The 17,778-nt window shown below is 35.9% G+C and overlaps 2 protein-coding genes and 1 pseudogene across 2 annotated transcripts; all 3 read right to left on the bottom strand.

Annotated features, from left to right (window-relative positions):
• Window positions 1-2,907: 2,907 nt before the first annotated feature.
• LOC113291851 lies at window positions 2,908-3,246 on the bottom strand. The gene has a single exon (XM_026541340.1). It carries the CDS (start codon window positions 3,244-3,246, stop codon window positions 2,908-2,910), a length of 339 nt encoding a protein of 112 aa, XP_026397125.1.
• Window positions 3,247-3,282: 36 nt separating this feature from the next.
• LOC113291852 lies at window positions 3,283-3,717 on the bottom strand. Its single transcript, XM_026541341.1, has one exon. It carries the CDS (start codon window positions 3,715-3,717, stop codon window positions 3,283-3,285), a length of 435 nt encoding a protein of 144 aa, XP_026397126.1.
• A 3,917-nt stretch (window positions 3,718-7,634) lies between these two features.
• Window positions 7,635-15,124, bottom strand: LOC113291854 (annotated as a pseudogene).
• Window positions 15,125-17,778: the final 2,654 nt, after the last annotated feature.

Here is a 17,778-nt window from a genome sequence, read left to right on the forward strand (position 1 = left end):
CAACACATGCGAGTTCGACCGAGTAATGCTCTACCAACCTTGTACACATACCGGTACGCGTACTGGCATAAGGTTCAGGTCCGGGAATTTCTGCTGAGTTTGGAGGTATGCGTACCCGTTCGTATACTGGCGAACCCAAACTTAGTCAGGGTACTTAGGTATGCGTTCCCGTATGCATACCTGAGTAAGTTAAGTTCTAAAATCGTTTTGTTCGTGAACTAATACATTTACATAATAAGGAATGCAATCTTTTGCAAACCGTGGATATAATGTTCATGACTTGATTCGAGTGAATCAAAATCGATTTTGCTTCAATTGTGTCTTGTATACTTCTATGAGAATATAAACAATTGAACAACTCTAGAACTAGTTTTATTTGAGTCATTTGAACTAGTTATGGTTAAGATGAATATGGTTGATATGAAAGTGTTCATATAGCTAACTTAGATTAACTATTGTTGAGCCAACAAGGTGTACACGTTTAGGTACGGTTACTCATATCTAAATGAAGGTACATTTCATTTGTGTATAACAAGCTAAGTTCGATCTAACGGTTGAAAGCTATTAGCTTGAGTCTAATCAGGTTTTCATCTAACAGTGAATATTGAATACTTTGTCACAAAGGTAACGTTGATTGCAAACCCTGATTTGAAGACTATATAAAGGAGAACTCTAGCAACTGGTAAATCTAATCCCCTCACCTCATGTGGTACTAGTTGCGACTAGAGTGAACTCTCCTTTAACCTTAGGTTTTTCACGAAACCATGTAGGTTAACGATTTGAAGACTTCATTGGGATTGTGAAGCCAGACCCAACTATTTTCTTTCTAGTTGTGTGATCTGATCTTGCTATTTTCTATCGTGATTCAGTACTATCTTCTCTAAGATTGGCTCGAGAATTTAATCTCCGATAGGCAAGATAAAAAGTAGTCACAAACATCTTCGTCTCATCGTTTGTGATTCCACGATATCTTGTTTCGCTCCCATACGATTAAGATTATTGTGAGGTGATTGATATTTCTAGGCTGTTCTTCGGGAATATAAGTCCAGTACATCAATTGGCTCATGTTTACCTTAATTTATCAAAAGACGGAACAAAACTCATAGGTTTATCTGTGGGAGACAGATTTATCTATTCAATAGACTTTTCTGTGTGAGACAGATTTGTTTATCAAGTCTTCGACTTTGGGTCGTAGAAACTCTTAGTTGTGGGTGAGATTAGCTAAGGGAATCAAGTGCGTAGAATCCTTCTGGGATTCAGAGACGTAAGGAGCGAAACTGTACCTTGATCAGTATGAGATTGGTTATGGCTCAACTACATTCCAGTCCGAAGTTAACTTGGAGTAGGCTAGTGCTTGTAGCGGCTTAATACAGTGTGGTGTTCAAATCTGGACTAGGTCCAGGGTTTTTCTGCATTTGCGGTTTCCTCGTTAACAAAATTTCTGGTGTCTGTGTTATTTCTTTTCCGCATTATATTTTGTTATATAATAGAAATATCACAGGTTGTGCGTAAGTTCAATCAATTGTGAATCCAACCTTTGGTTGTTGATTAAATTGATTGACACTTTTTCTTTTTTTTTTTAAAGAAAGCTACCCATGGCAAAGGCACACTGGGAGCAAAATTTATTAAAATCAGGAAAAAAATAGAGGGGGGCTAGGCCTTACCTCCAACAAGAAAAGAAGAAGAAGAAAAGCACAAAAAAAAAGAAAATTACATATTTTTAAAGCGATACAATGACAAAGTTGATCTATCTATATAAAGTGCATGTCTAACGAAATCTGGGGGATGAATCCACCAACGAGATTCCACCAGAGCACAATGCTTAGCCAGCAAATCCGCAACTGAATTACCTTCGCGGTACATGTGAGTGCACACAAAGTGGATGGTAGAGGTAAACTTCAAGCAATTGTTCCAGTGAGTGTAAAGTGACCAAGGAACCAGCTCAGGGTTGGCAATGGCATGTAAGACAAAGGTAGAGTCACAATCTAGCCAAAGACGTTGGACTCCTTTAGATTGGGTCAATCTAATAGCATAGATGGCACCCCAAAGCTCAGCTATAGAGGAATTAGTGATACCCAACTGCTGAGTTAGACAACCTCTGTCCATGCTACGGAAGTCGCGAAACACCACGCCACAGCCAGAAAGACCCGAATTACCGAGAAAACATCCATCGATATTAGCCTTAATCCAGCCAGAAGAAGGAGGAAGCTACTTAACCGAGATGGCTTTTGGAAACTTAGGATCTAACCTTTGAATGCTCAAAAAATCCAAAATATGCTTGTCTGCAGGCGTATTAAAAGAGAAACCTCCACTATATTTCCCAGATTCAGCAATTAGGCATTTCAAACGAAGCACTGCAAGGTTAGGAGGAATAATACAGTGCTCAAACCTGAGCTTGTTACGACAGAATCAAATGAGCCATATGCAGCTGATCACAGCGATCTAGAGAAGGTTATTGGTTTGAGAACAACCTCTAAACGTTCTAACGGAGGCAAACAACGAGCTGATGGAGCCACAATTCAGACGATGACTAAAAACCTGCATAACCCAACTCCAAAGATAGTTAGCGAACATACAGATGAAAAATAGGTGGTTTTGAGTTTAATTGCAGTTAGGTGAAGGACATAGATTACAGCAGTTAGATGCATCTGTCCCTTGAACCTTAACATTGTCATCAGTCGCAATTGTGTTATGAAACAACTTCCAAGCAATGCAAGCATGCCTAGGAGGGATATTTACAACCCATAAATCCTTGAAGTCAGAAGTTTCAGAGGATCTAGGTCTGTGATAATCATATGCCTCTTTCATTATAATACTACATGTTTTTCTCACAATCTAAACTTGTTTGTCAGCATTGTGAGAAGCAAAAGGGGTTTCTCTTATCATCTGTTGCACGTGACCCTCAAGCTATGGCATATAAGTAGGAAAGCACCAGTTTCCTTCTTCAACAAAATCTGCAACTGTGTTGTGTAAGTTCGAATTATCCAGGTCTAAGAAATCTACGATGGAGGAACCCATATTAATGCACCAAACATCATTCCAGAAGTCTATGTTACTACCATCACCGACTAACCAGACGAGATTTTCTTGAATGATATTCCAATGTTCCTTAAAACCATGCCACACTGAAGATTTGTTGTAGGCAGAGCCTTTAAAACGAGCACGAATAAAATTATCAAGTTCAGAGTCCTCAGTCATTACCTTCCAAGTCATCTTCATGAGAGCTGCATTATTAAGACTCGTCATAGATTTAATGCCCAAACCACCTTCAAACTCAGGGAGTCAAACTTTATCCCAAGCTACACCGTTATGATGAGTAGAGTTTATATCTCCAGTCCACACAAAATTACGAATCCACTGCTCCAGAATTTGAATGCAAGAACTAGGACACATATAAACATGAAAGCTGTACAGGGCAGAGCTAAATATGACAGTTTTAACAATTTCAACTCTCCCCATCATGGATAAAGACTTACATTTCCATGCCGCAAATTTTAGCTTGATTATGTCCATAATCCCATTAAGATGAGATTTCTTTGGCTTGCCTTGGAAAATAGGGACTCCAAGATAACGAAAAGGAAGGGTGCCCATCCGGATATCATAAGATGCAGCAATAATGGAAGCTCTATCTGTAATGTGCTTGCTAGAAAAGATTGTGCACTTAGCCGCACTGATATACTGACCAGAGTCATGACCATATTCTTCAAAAATAGTCATAATAGCCTGACATCTCGCTTTGTACCTCTACAAAAAACCATTATATCGCCTGCATAGAGAACATGAGAAGGAGCAACTGTACCTCTAGGAGAGGCAATGTGATGAACCAAGCCTTGACTAAAAGCATTAGAGATCGCGCAGCTTAAAACATCTTCTGCCAAACAAAACAAGATGGGAGATAATGGATGTCCTTGACAAGCACCTCTAGTGCAACCAAAGTATCCCATGGATTTACCATTAACCACAATAGATAAACTAGCTGAATGAAGAATAGTGCGAATCCAATCAACAAGTTTCTCACAAAAACCATAGTGCACCAGGGATTTAAGAATAAACTTCCAGTTGATTGACACTTGGATATTGGTTTTTGATACCGTCCAAGATATTTCTTGTATTCAATCGGGCTCGTAAATTCCTATTTGTTTGATTGTGGATTGAATTGAGAAATTGAGATATATAACTCTTTGATATACTTTCCTTAAGATTGAGTCTGACTGTCTAATTGATTCTCTTGAAAGTATATTGGAGTTAGTCCATACAGATTGCTAAGCAAAATATTGGGTGTGGTTGTCAGACCCCCGCTTTTTCAGTATGTATTCTTGGTACCCTCTCATTTTTAGGGTTTCCCTCTGGTTTTTATCAACATCATTGGAATCTTGTTAGTTTTGATTTGATTCAGTGGGTTCAAGATATTTCCGCTCACAAGCTGATTGATTTTATTGTTAATCACACCTTCATTTCTTTAGTTCCCAAAGTGCATATTTCTAACAATTCTAGTGAATTTAGACCAATTAGTTTAAGTAATGTTTTATATAAACTTGTGGTAGTTATTTTAACAAATAAAATTAAACCTTTTCTTGATTGTCTTACTTCACATAACCAATCCGTGTTTATTCCAAACCGTAAGATAATTGATAACATTATTGTATCACGTGAAGTATTGCATATGACTTTAAACTTGATATTTCTAGACCATTTGATTGTTTGGAATGGAATTTTATCATTCATAAATTAAAACTAAATTTAAACTCATCGGCTTTTACATTGAGATTTTTGATATTATTTACATGTGCATATCCACTGCATGTTGGTCTGTTTTTGTTAATGTGTCTCCCGGTGAGACATATATTCCTACTAGAGGTATTCGGTAAGGAAATCCCCCAGTATTTTCATATTATATCAAGATTACTCGTTATAGTGCTTTTGTTCTCTGTTATATTTTGTTAATTATGCTACTATCATGTTTACTAATGCCAGAATATCACAAGCTAGACATTTAATTAATGTTTTGCATATCTTTAATATATCTTATGGAGAAATTTACAATTATTCTAGTAAAGGTGCTTAGATTAAACTATAAGAGCCCAAAGTAGGCAGAATTACTAAAACCGATACTCATTTAAGTACCCGTTTGTCTGTTCCTCCCTCTTGTCATAATTTAGTTGGCATACTAGTTTTTACAATCGCCTTATATTTACTAAAATTGATATGTTTTCACAATTGATATTTTTTCACAAATATGCTTAACAACACTTTTGCATATTACTTTGGAAATGTTTAATGAAAGTTAAAATGCAAGAGTATCGTCAAAAATTTTGCGAAAAATATCAATTTTAACAAGTATAAAGAAATTATAAAAACCCTATTATGGCAACTAAATTAGGACAAAGTGAGTAGTAGATTTAGAAGTTTTAACTACCGTGTTTCTTGATAGAGCCTATACCAGAATCAAAGATTTTAATTCGTTCTTTATCTCCTTCCGTTATACAATCTAACATTTCTTTCTTGCCATATTATCAGCCAAACTGCAAAAGGATTAGTATAAAATGCGCAATTGAGGGATATGAATTAATATCCCCATCCAATAGTTTCTCATAAAGGGTGATTTTTGGGTATGAAAATACTAAAATACCCTTTAGTATTTTAACTTCTCTTCTTCTTCAATTCTCCTTCTCTTCTCTTCTCCTTTTCTACCATCTCCTCTCTTTGAGTTTTATTTTCTCCATCGTCGATTTAAACACGGTCTCATCATTGTTTCAAAGGCGATTAATCTATTATATAAATATGCCTCCTTGAAAGAAACCCAATCATCGATTTGTTTTAAAAGAATTCGTTTAGGTTAGAATCAAAAATTGAAACTGAAAATTTTCAGTTTCAGTTAATATTGGCATTGTATTCATCACGACTACAATGCCGGTTTTGCCTACATGCATGGTTTTAGTATGAACACCATGTCGTTTTACTATGCCGGCATCGTTTTTAATATGAATACCATGCCGAAATTATTAATTACCGGCATGCTCGATAGAAATCTATCAATGTAGATAGCCAAGTGAAAAAAACTCAATTTTGTGGGAAAGTTGCATCATCTGCCGACACAACAAGTTAAGCAATGTACCATGCCGACACTACTACTGGCATGGTCGATAATGAACTTTCTGTGCCGGTAATGTACTTACAATTTCAAAATTTGGGGATGTTGTGTATCAACATGGTGAAAGTATGAATACCATGCCGATTTGGTCCATGCCGGCATGGTATTCATACTTTTACCATGCTGACACTGGGTTTTTCAGGCGTAACAATGGCGAATTCAATGAAAAAGAATATCACATTTCAATACAATTGGAGCACTTGTATGTTCATCCTGTTTACTTCCTGGGTTGGTTCTTCACCTAGACTTTCATGATCATGAATATCTTGATTTAATGTTGAAACATCAACAAATTTTAATGATAATGATTTATTCTAATCATTATCAAACTAGTATATTAACTTAACTAATTATAATTAACCACTAAAAATGATTAGCGAGGGGTAGATTAGAAATTATATAAATTATCCGGATAATGGGTGACCTTGATTTACTATTTAAATTCCGTTTTTGTTTTTTCCTATATCCCGCAATTACTTTATGTATTTCCAATTGTGCGTTCTTATTATAACCCCAAAGTTTCTTTTTAATATGTTCTTAGGCCATTCCTAAAGAGAAGCTTTAAAATTCTCAGCAAAAATCCAATCATAACCAAAAGAAGATATTAAATAATTTTAAATCTTTGTTGCTTCTAAGCAACGAAGAAAAAGGTACATATTTGTCCCTTGCGCTACATTACTGAACAAGCACCAATATGAATTTGGCTTTCCCGCTTTAACTAAGTAATCCCTAGTAAGACCACCATTATAACAAAGGGTCCAAACCAAAATCGATACTTTCAAAGGGATTGTATCTTTACAAGTCAGGCGTGGGCTTTTTTTTTCTCTCTCAAGTTAACTTTGTTCTTCCGCCATTGCTTCCCTATTGGATCTTCCCAAGTATCAGAGTAAGTATACTAAATTTACTAGTGGAAAATAGATGTGGAAACACCTTCCTGTAAGCATCTGTGGAGCATGGAACGTACGACACGAAAAAAAAACGAGAGAAGCTTCACTGGTAAGGAGAGAGCAGTGGATAGGATCATCCTCGACCTCCATATTTAGTGCATTCCACTAGGCCAATGCCTTTCGATGGTTAGGTATCGTATACATAATGTAATATCCAACTGGAGGACTATTTTTCGAACCTCCTTAGTCGCTTTTTTCTGTTTTATTGGTTTTATTTTTATTTTTCTATTTCCTTTTGGTGGCTTTTTGCATTGTAGAATTGTAATTTTTCTTCTTTATTAATATATTTATATTTACTAAGCAAAATAAAAGAAAAAAATATAAAGAACAAATTCATTGCTAATTTCCAATTAAAACTGAATTAATACAAACTTTAAAGTACTACAATTTATTTCCATTTCCCCAGTAATCATAAATCTAAAGATAATAACTATCCATATGAGTAGTCCATACTATACCAAGAAAGTCGAAGATGAACTGAGAGATCCCTGAACGCTGAACCCTCAACTATCACAATTGACTGAGTTTTTCTTAATTTATCCTTGTTTAGGGAGAGCGAGAAACGGTTTAAAGGACATTAGCAATCCAACCGCTTCAATCACGTTTAGGAAGAAGAAAATCATGTTACTACCTGCGGATCTCAAACAATGGAAATAACAGCTGGTAAGAATCCCATCATAAAAGGTAAACATACTACGGTTCAGTCAATAGGAGGGAATAACCACATGCCTTGTTGTTGAGAATAGTATCCTCTCTTGCAAGCCGGTTTATAGGTAAGACAAGTCCAAGGTCTTAATGTTTGAAATTTAGGGCTAAAAGAAGGATGAAACAAGAAATAAAGATATTGTATACTTCTCGTTTCAAATCTTGGTTAGGATTTCTGTAGGTAATTATTGCGATCATTCCCAGCCAATTATGAGTACAAATGGGTATGTAGTCATACCCAGCCAATTATTGCGACCATTCCCATGAGCAACACGGATAAATTCAAGGTTTATGCCCTTTGATTCAACCATGTAAACACATAATAAGGTTATAGTGATGTTTAGAGAAGAGAGAAAACATAAAGTTTTTTGATATGTTGTTGTGGCCAATGGAAAAAGTCACATTCATCCGGTTTCAGTTTCATACTAAAGAAACCTATTTTGAGGAAGACCAAAATGTTTTGAGACATACATTCGGCTGAAAGTTATCAGTCGAACCTAGGCAAAACATAGGTTCGGCTGATAATTTGAGTATGTCTCAAAAAGAATTGGTCTGTCTCAAAACAGGTCACATACTAAAACCGTATCAGGTTGACCTAGGCCCGACAGTAGCGGAGCCAGCCCATGGCGATGGTAGTTGCTTGCCTGCTGGGTTGGCTAACAAGCCCATTTTTGCCTGTCCAAAGTTCGTTTTTGCTTATGTTAAGCTTTGTTTTTTTGCCTAGTGAAAACTACAAGGAGATCCATTCTCCCATATTTTTCCACTGTCAAACCCACGGACAGAAAAGTTCAGGCGCGCACCCATTTTCCCGTCAAAAATTCGTAGCAGACCCATAATTTATGAAATTCTGCTTCTCAGTTTTTAAAAGGCCAAACTACCCTTTTCTTCGAGCGACGAACAGAGAGAAGCGAGAAGAAAACAATGGTGAACTCCGATTCTTCGTTTTTAATATTTGGATTTTTCCCTTTGTCAAATCTTTTCCCAAATACTTTTCTGAATAATCTTCTCAATAAAACTAGGGTTTCTGTTTCAAAATCTGCGGTTTAAATCTGGGGATTTTGGGTTTCTGTTGTCTTTGATTATTCGAGAAGTAAAAAGAAATTAAAATTGAAGTTGAAAAGGGTAAGAAGTGTGTTGCAGTATTTCGATATCAACTGAATTGGAAATTTTCATACCTTATTTGTCTCCATGTTTTTGATCTCAATCGGAAATTTATGATTAGATTTGAATTAAAGATGTTATGCATAATGTCTTATGCATAACATCAGTTTTGTTTAGATGCATAAAACATTATGCATTATTTTATTTTAGCTGCACAATGTCTTATTCATTACTTTTTCACTTTTCTGGTTATGCATCAGTTTTGTTTAGATGCATAAGACATTATGCATTATTTTGTTTTAGCTGCATAATGTCTTATGCATTACTTTTTAACTTTTCTGGTTATGCATCAGTTTTTTTTAGATGCATAATACATTATGCATTATTTTTGTTTTAGCTGCATAATGTCTTATGCATTACTTTTTTTTCACTTTTCTGGTTATGCATCAGTTTTTTTTAGATGCATAAGACATTATGCATTATTTTGTTTTAGCTGCATAATGTCTTATGCATTACTTTTCTCACTTTTCTGGTTATGCATCAGTTTTTTTTTAGATGCATAAGACATTATGCATTATTTTGTTTTAGCTGCATATTGTCTTATGCATTACTTTTTTCACTTTTCTGATTTATGGATTTTTATGCACGTGCATAATGTCTTCTGCATCATTTTGTTTAGTGCATAAGACATTATGCCATTATTATTTCTGCATAAAACATTATGCATTATTTTTGTTTTAGCTGCATAATGTCTTATGCATTACTTTTTTCATTTTTCTGGTTATGCATCAGTTTTGTTTAGATGCATAAGACATTATGCATTATTTCGTTTTAGCTGCATAATGTCTTATGCTTTACTTTTTTTTCACTTTTCTGGTTATGCATCAGTTTTTTTTAGATGCATAAGACATTATGCATTATTTTGTTTTAGCTGCATAATGTCTTATGCATTACTTTTCTCACTTTTTCTGGTTATGCATCAGTTTTTTTAGATGCATAAGACAGTATGCATTATTTTGTTTTAGCTGCATATTGTCTTATGCATTGCTTTTTTCACTTTTCTGATTTATGGATTTTTATGCACGTGCATAATGTCTTCTGCATCATTTTGTTTAGTGCATAAGACAATATAAGGGAAAATTTAGCTGCATAACTTTTTTTCTGTTTCTTCTACTTGATTTTTTCTTCTTCGTCTGTTTCATCCATTTTTGTTGAAATGTATTATAGGGTTTAGTCAAAACTGATTTACTTCTTTGAATCATCGATTTTAAATGATTTATTTCTTTAAATGATGGAGAAAAAATCTTTGCAGATCCGTTACAGAGATTAATGGAGGAATAGGGAAAGAAATCGACGGAGAAGAAAAAAATTATGCCCAAAAACGATGAAGGGTAATAGAGTCTTTCAGTATGTTTTAAATATTTTTAAATAATTATGGTTGCGACTGTATCAGAAATTAATTGTGGGCCTGGCGGTAAGATTTTTTTTTTTTTTGGGCCTGCGCCTAAGTTCCCCTTTTGCCTACCCTTAAAACAAAAGGCGACGTTAATTACTTTTGGTTCGTTCTTTAGTCTAATCCCTCACTATTATTACACATGATGTTCAAAATGGAGACAGATATTCAGACCTGGAAGAAATGAAGCATTCCTTCGCGATAGTCCCCATGAAAACCTGCATATTTGAATCCATCAAATCCCAAGTAGAATAATACTAGTATACTATAATTAGAACTCGCACTCAAATCATAAGAACACATGCATGTTATGTGACTTGAACACTGTATGATGAAATTACTACCATAGAGTGCAAAAGAGATACTTACATAGCACCGCCAGCAGCTGGACCAAATGGAGACATTGCAGTCATAGTAATTCCATTTGTAGCTCCTCTTTGGTGTTGAGGCTATTGCAGATTTTGATCGAAGTATGGGAATTCCGATTGAGTTTAGAAGATATGCTTAGAAAATGGAGCATAAAACTAAACAAAACGGCAGATAAGGGATTACCACTGTGTTGTTATGTAGAATGAAAAACCCAGTGTCAATTGATAGCTGTTTTATAGTACAGATAGAGAATAACGCGCGTTAGATGATGACTATAATGGGCAGCAGCATGATATAGCAAGAATCAAAATATTCAATTACTTACAGAGAAGACATTCTTTAATATCGATGCACAATTTAGAACTAACGAAAGAGTGATCCCGGACAGATGAGCTATTGATGGGTAACATGATAGCAAGATTATAGTGAACGCCTTCAAAATAAACGTAAACAGAAGTAAGCAGAGGTTTTATCAAATCCAGTTTAGCTCATAACATATGGGACATTAGATTAGGCATACCGCTGCAATACGAGCTACATTTAGAGGTCCTAGAATCCTCTCAACCGCGGGGTACAGTGTAAATTGAACCAGTAAAAGACCAATACCTGACAGAGTCGAATTAAAGTCATCAGGGAACCATAGCAAGTTGATTGACCCTTGTTGAATACTAACACTGGCAGATATGCATCCAAATTAATACCTGAGAACGAAAGAACTTCACCAACATTCTTGGTCGTAAAGCTCAATCCACCGTACTCTCTAGGACTAACAGCCCACAGTGAAAATATCTGTGAAAGAAATTTCATTCAGCGACGGAGATAGTGCTGCTGCATGTACTTATCTATTTTTATTGCTAAAAATATCCAAGTAAATGCCAACACTTGTATAAGAAGGAACAGGAAACAATAACCTACCTCTGCATAAGCATTATCATGCAGTGAAAAGACACATTATACAATGATAGAGGAGATTAATGGCCAGTTCCGAAATATGTTTTCTTTAGCATCTAACCGTGTCCTATTAATACTCTCTTGCATAAGTTCCTTTTCAACATCCCCATATGGTTCTTCTTCTTCATCTTCTATTCCAGCATGTGTATGCAGTGTTTTCTACGACAATCAAGGAAATGTAAGGCGCTGGCGCAACACATCAAAAATGGGATTAAATGGAGTTAAGTTTCAGGAAACATTTTGAGGCAGCAGAAATATACAAAGTTTCAGGAAACGTACTGGAAGCATAAAACAAGCTATAAGAGAAGCCGTGGCAAATACTGATATGCAGAGGCAGGGTAGGAAATATGGAAATCTGCGAAAATAAATAAATAATCGGACAAACAAATTCATAAGCATCATCCTAAACTGAATAACTAATGATAAGGTGTGTGCCAGCAAAAATAAAAGATGTAGGTAATATGATGCTTACATTGCAAAGAGAGATCCTTGTGGAGATAAATTTGGATATTTCTCTGCAGGCTAGAAGATAAATCCATTCAGTACAATGAAAGAGATGCAGAATCTTAAAGCGCGAAATGCAAATTGTTTCTGAAACGTCGTTAAATTTTTTAGTAGTACCTGTGAAAGTAAGCCTCCAAGAGATGGACCAATAACCAATCCTAATCCCCATGCTGCACTAATCTGAAGACTGAAGAGGGAGGATTTGTTGGAATGGTTATTCTGACACTTTATTATACTGTCAACACCAATTTTTTTCATAATATATTCTTCTTACAATACTTTAGATCTACCAAAAGGTAGCACATCCTTTGATAACATAAACCACGCAGCCGAAATCTATGTATACTTCTTGAAAAGTGAAAAACAAAAATGCAAATTATCTTACTAGTGATAGCCCTAAAGCTTGGTGTTCTGGGCGGCAAACTTCAGTAGCATATGCCTGGGAAGCGCCAAGACACACGGAAAATGTCCTTATGTTCTTGCTCTGATGATCCGAATCAAGAACTAATGTCCTGTGGAATTGTTTATTAATCCCAACAATGCACACTTACCCTTATAGGGCCAAGAAGAAACCTGGTAGAAACCGCCATCCAAAAGTTCGTACTAAGACCGAACAATGTGTTGAAGATAACTCTGAAGAAAGCCAACAACAAAATTATTTTCACATACAACTTTAGGGAAATTTTTGACAAAGGTAACGAAATACTAACACTACAATGGTGCCGAAAATTAGCACAGGTTTCCGGCCATATCGATCAGCAAAGACACCCCATAAGTATGAAGTCAGAGCTCTTCCAAACATATATGCAGATCCTTTAAAAACAAGCAAAAGGAAAGACAAAGAAGATGAACAAAGAAACTCGTGTATCTCAGTGAGCTTGGTTCTGAACATATATGAGCGTATACAGACCTACACATCCAGCATAGTATCCAATATTTTCAACCTTGTTTGTAATGTGGAAATCACTTATCTGCGAAAGAAATGTAGACCAAAATTAATGGATCGGCTCAAGAACACAATAAGTTCAAATCATGCATAAATTTGAATGTTGAAATGCAACCAGAATGTAAATAGCATGCGTACCAGGAAATATAAGTACGGGTAGATGGACGATATCGGTAGAACTGAAAGAAACAAACATAGATCAAAAAAACAGAGCGATATGAGAATCAACAAACACGGAACTTCAATGAAAATTATTCAGTTCTTAAAAAGATTTTTTTACGACATTGTTGAAATGACTTACCAGTACCTACTGTTGCGATCCATATGTAAAAAAATATCTTGAAAGGTATCCCTGTTTGTGTATCTTTTCTATATTCAACCTTACAACCTGAACAGTTATCATAATACACCTAATTCTTATTCTTCTTCTCCAAAAACACTTCAGTGTAATTGCCATCATCATACTCCATTTCTAGCCAACTTCAAAATCTTTTGTACCTCTGCACTATATTCCTATGCATATTTATACGAAACTCGTGTCTTGTCAATATTACTATTATTGCAGAGGGAATTGAAAAAACTCCTAATAAAGATCCTTCAAAAAATCAATATAAGTGTTAGAGAAAATGAGTTTATAAAAATTGAGTTTATAAAATAGTTTGGTTTTTTGGTCTTGAAAGGATTGGAACTTAGGACCTATTGGTCACTAAGGACACTAGCTCATTTTCACTTATTGTGAATGAACCTTTAGTCCCACATAGGGAAAACTAAAGATGATACCTCTCCATAAGTTTTGATATTAAGAGTGGCCCTTGGGTCACTAGCACTTTTGTGCGAGGGGGAGGACTTAGACAATGGGCTAGTTGATGCAACCACATATTTTCACACACGCGCGGTGCTTCGCACCGAAGCACGCACGCCGCCGTGCGGGCCGGGCTTGGGTGTGGGAAGACTTATCTTTTTGGCGAAACTTCCTTTGAATTATTATCTAAAAGATTTTAAACAAATCATATCTTAATCGTTGGGGGCATCTGACCCGGCGGATGTTTCCTTACGTTTTACAAACACATTATGATGCATGAAACGTGCATGAACGTTTTACAAACACATTATGATGCATGAACGTTTTATAACCAATGCATGAAACGTTTTAAATCAATACATGAACGTTTTATACTGTTTCGAAAAAATTGAATTAATTGAAATTAATTCCATTCGATTTAATGCGCATCAATGAGACTTCTCTCATTTCTCCTCTATATAAACCGACCACATTTTTCATTTTCAATTTGTGTCCAGAAGAGCTACTATCCTCTTCTTTTTGTCTTCTCCCACTGTGTGGTCCTTTATTTTCATTCCGTGCGCAATTGTTGTTGAGGTCGTAAGAGTGGGAAAGTACTGTAGTGCTAACAGTGCTTGCAATGGGTAGTTTTATCCTGGATACGAACTTGACCACAGGGTACAGGCATCACTCATTCTTGAGGCGTACTGGTCAAATATCGTGTTAAGGACAGCGTGTTGAACACGTGACTCTGTCCTCTGTTTGCAGTCCAATTGAGTGTTTATTTACTTTCCAGAAATTAATCCTTTTATTCTAACATCTTTCTTGAGTGTTTTATTGTTACAGAAGCAACAATAAGTACCATTAAAGTGTGGAGTCATAAACAGACCTAACCTCTCAAGGAAGTTGGATCGACATTTTGACTTGTTAGAGCAACTCCAATGGGCACAACAAATTATTAGATTTTCCCATTATACGCCTATAGTGGGACTGACAAACCATTAAAACGGATGAGCAAACCCCCAAAATACAAGGGTTTGTGCATTACGTCTCTCTTTGAGTCGATCAATCAAGACCTATCGGCGTATACCGAGCCGAGTCTCTGTTCCATCAGAGCCGACCGGCTCACACGGAGCCGACAATGGCTAGTCCATCCAATAAAGGCCCCTCCCTATGAATTGGGTTGATTTCAACTCCAAAATCACACCTTCTCCATGATTCACGCCTACAAATTCTTCATAATTTCACTTCAATCTTCATCATGCGATCTCCAAAACTGACTGCCAAAGTATGCGGTCCTAGGTTTTCTCTGGAAGAAGATTTAGCAATTTTCACTGCTTATGTTTTCTAAACAAGAAACAATATCAACGGTGTTACAAATTTTACGCAAACGACGTCATGGCACCAAGTTTTTGCAAGGTTTGCTGCAGAAACGCGGAACTTGCGAGACTGTGATGCTCCTGGATTGTCTCATCGTTTTCAATCAATTTCTCGTGTTGTCGACCAATTTATTGCTATGGTAATGCAAGTTAATCGAAGTAGGATTAACGGTGAAACTGAAGATGGATTGATCCAAAGAGCTGCAACGATGTGGCAGCAAATTAACGGGAGACGTTTTCAGCATTTAGCTTGTTTCAATATCCTTAGAGATCTTCACAGTTTCCACCCCTTCTGCGCTCTGGATGCTCCACCAGTCTCGCCACAAGTCGCTCCTCCAGCCGCTCAATGAATGAAGATGTTTTATTAAGTCTAGCGTAATGTTTACTGAAAGCTAATGTGAAGCTAATGTAACGTTTAAAGAAATCTAATGTTGTTTGACATATATAAACATAAGAATGGTGCAAATACTTAGACATTTCCATTAATTAAGCTATTGTCAACATTACAATGGTGGAATCAATTCATACACTTAACCAACCCACTTCAACTTGAAACAAGAAGGACATTCCAAGAATTGTTTTCCATACGTGTCTTATTCTGTAGAAGTGTGCAAATGCATAAAAAAAATTGAAACCAGGGCTAGAGCATTCACTAATCATCTGTTTTGGACACTATATTTCTTTGCAGTGATCGGTTTGTGGCTTCTTCAACCTCACTTTAAGCTTCAAGTTTCTCCAAGATGTTGTTATGTTCTTGCTCCTTAATAACATCAGCTAACATTCGTTGTTCTGCACGGCAAATACCTGATATTTCCTGGTTGTGATTCAACGACCATTCTGTTAGCTGAACAAGCAACTTATGGACACTTGAATACATCCGAGGACATTGCATGAAACCATGTTCATCCATGAAACATAATGGACAAACCTATTTTCCTTCCACACATAGTATTTGTTTTCCTTTGCTTTTGGAAAACATTATGTTGGATGAAGAATGTTTGAAAAATATTGGAAAACAATTTCGGATGAGAATGTTTTTGGTTATGTTTGGAAAATGTTGGAGAAACTGTGATATATATATATTAGGATAAATATAACCGTTAAAATATAGACGTTTTCTTGTCTCGCAATAGGCCGATCGGCATTGGTTGAGACGACAACGGCTAGTATCAACCAACGACTTTCATTACACTCCCAATAAAATTTTTAAGATTTCAACTTCAAAACCACACCTTCAGTACACAAAAATCTCAACAAATGTCTGCTAGAATTCGTGGTCCTAAATTTACTAAAGAAGAGGATTTAGCTAAATGCAAAACATACATTTTTCATAGGGTAGAAAATATTATGCAAGATCCAGACATGTCTTTTTGACAGAACATTTTCACAATGTTCGTCTCAGAAACGGGGAACCCAGGAAACCGAAATGCTCATGGTTTGTATCTTTGTTATCATTCAATTAATCATTTTGTCACTCCATTCTTTGATCAGGTAAGGGAAATTGATCAAGAAAAAGTCATTGGTGTAACTGAAGCTGAACTGATCCAAACAACTATGGATAATTGGGAGGAAACTCACGTCAAACCTTTTCTTTACGAAGCTTGTTTCAATATTCTTAAAAGTGGTCCATCTCAATCACATCTTCACCACATCATAAGGTATCTCCATGTCTTTACCATGTAAGAAGATGTTACTCTTATTCAATGTTGGATACATCATAAAACGAGAAATATGAACAATGATCATTTCCGGGAAAGGGTGTTGTAGAGTTTTGTGGCATTCCGAAATGAATATATAAGAAACAACAAGAGCCTAAAACTAAGACTTGCATTCATCACTAATGATGTCAAATATTATTCAGAAGTTTTAAGGATGGTTCACCGTAGTAATTCTGGATTGTCCTACGAAGAACTGGTGAGTATATATATTAATACATTTGTCCTCTTTGAGCAAGTGCATCATAATATCTTAACTAACTTGTTGTTTCTGTTTTTCAGAAAACCATCGCCTCAAATTAAGTTTACTGAAGAAAACGGAAGAGAGTTTAAGCATTCTGAATGCTATGAACTCTATAGAGATAATGTCGTTGGATTTGATGTAGCTTGATGTTATTATTCTCGTTAAGAAATCAATTACAAATTCTTTCACACCACTTAATATAGGCGTAATCAATATGAAGTTGGAAAAATATAAAGACACAAAAAATGAACAAGAACTAAACTAGTAAAACTAAAGCGATAACTAGAGAAAAAAAAGTGGGAGCTCATATCCGCTCATTTGAGGAAAATTTCAGAATTCTTTCAAACCACTTAATATATTGGCGTAAGCGATATGAAGTTGGGAAAATATAAAGACATAAAAATGAACAAGAACTAAACTAGTAAAACTAAAGCTATAACCAGAGAAAAAAAGTGGGAGCTCAGATTCTCTCCTTGGAGCAAGATCCGAGCTCAACAAAGTATGCATTATCTGGACGGAGGAGGAGAATAAG

This window comes from Papaver somniferum, chromosome 6 (genome assembly GCF_003573695.1).
Source record: "Papaver somniferum cultivar HN1 chromosome 6, ASM357369v1, whole genome shotgun sequence".
Lineage (NCBI taxonomy): Eukaryota > Viridiplantae > Streptophyta > Magnoliopsida > Ranunculales > Papaveraceae > Papaver > Papaver somniferum.

Excerpts from the sequence above, each read along its gene's own strand:
- LOC113291851 (XM_026541340.1), bottom strand. The coding sequence starts at position 3,246 with ATGACGAGTCTTAATAATGCAGCTCTCATGAAGATGACTTGGAAGGTA.
- LOC113291852 (XM_026541341.1), bottom strand. The coding sequence starts at position 3,717 with ATGACTATTTTTGAAGAATATGGTCATGACTCTGGTCAGTATATCAGT.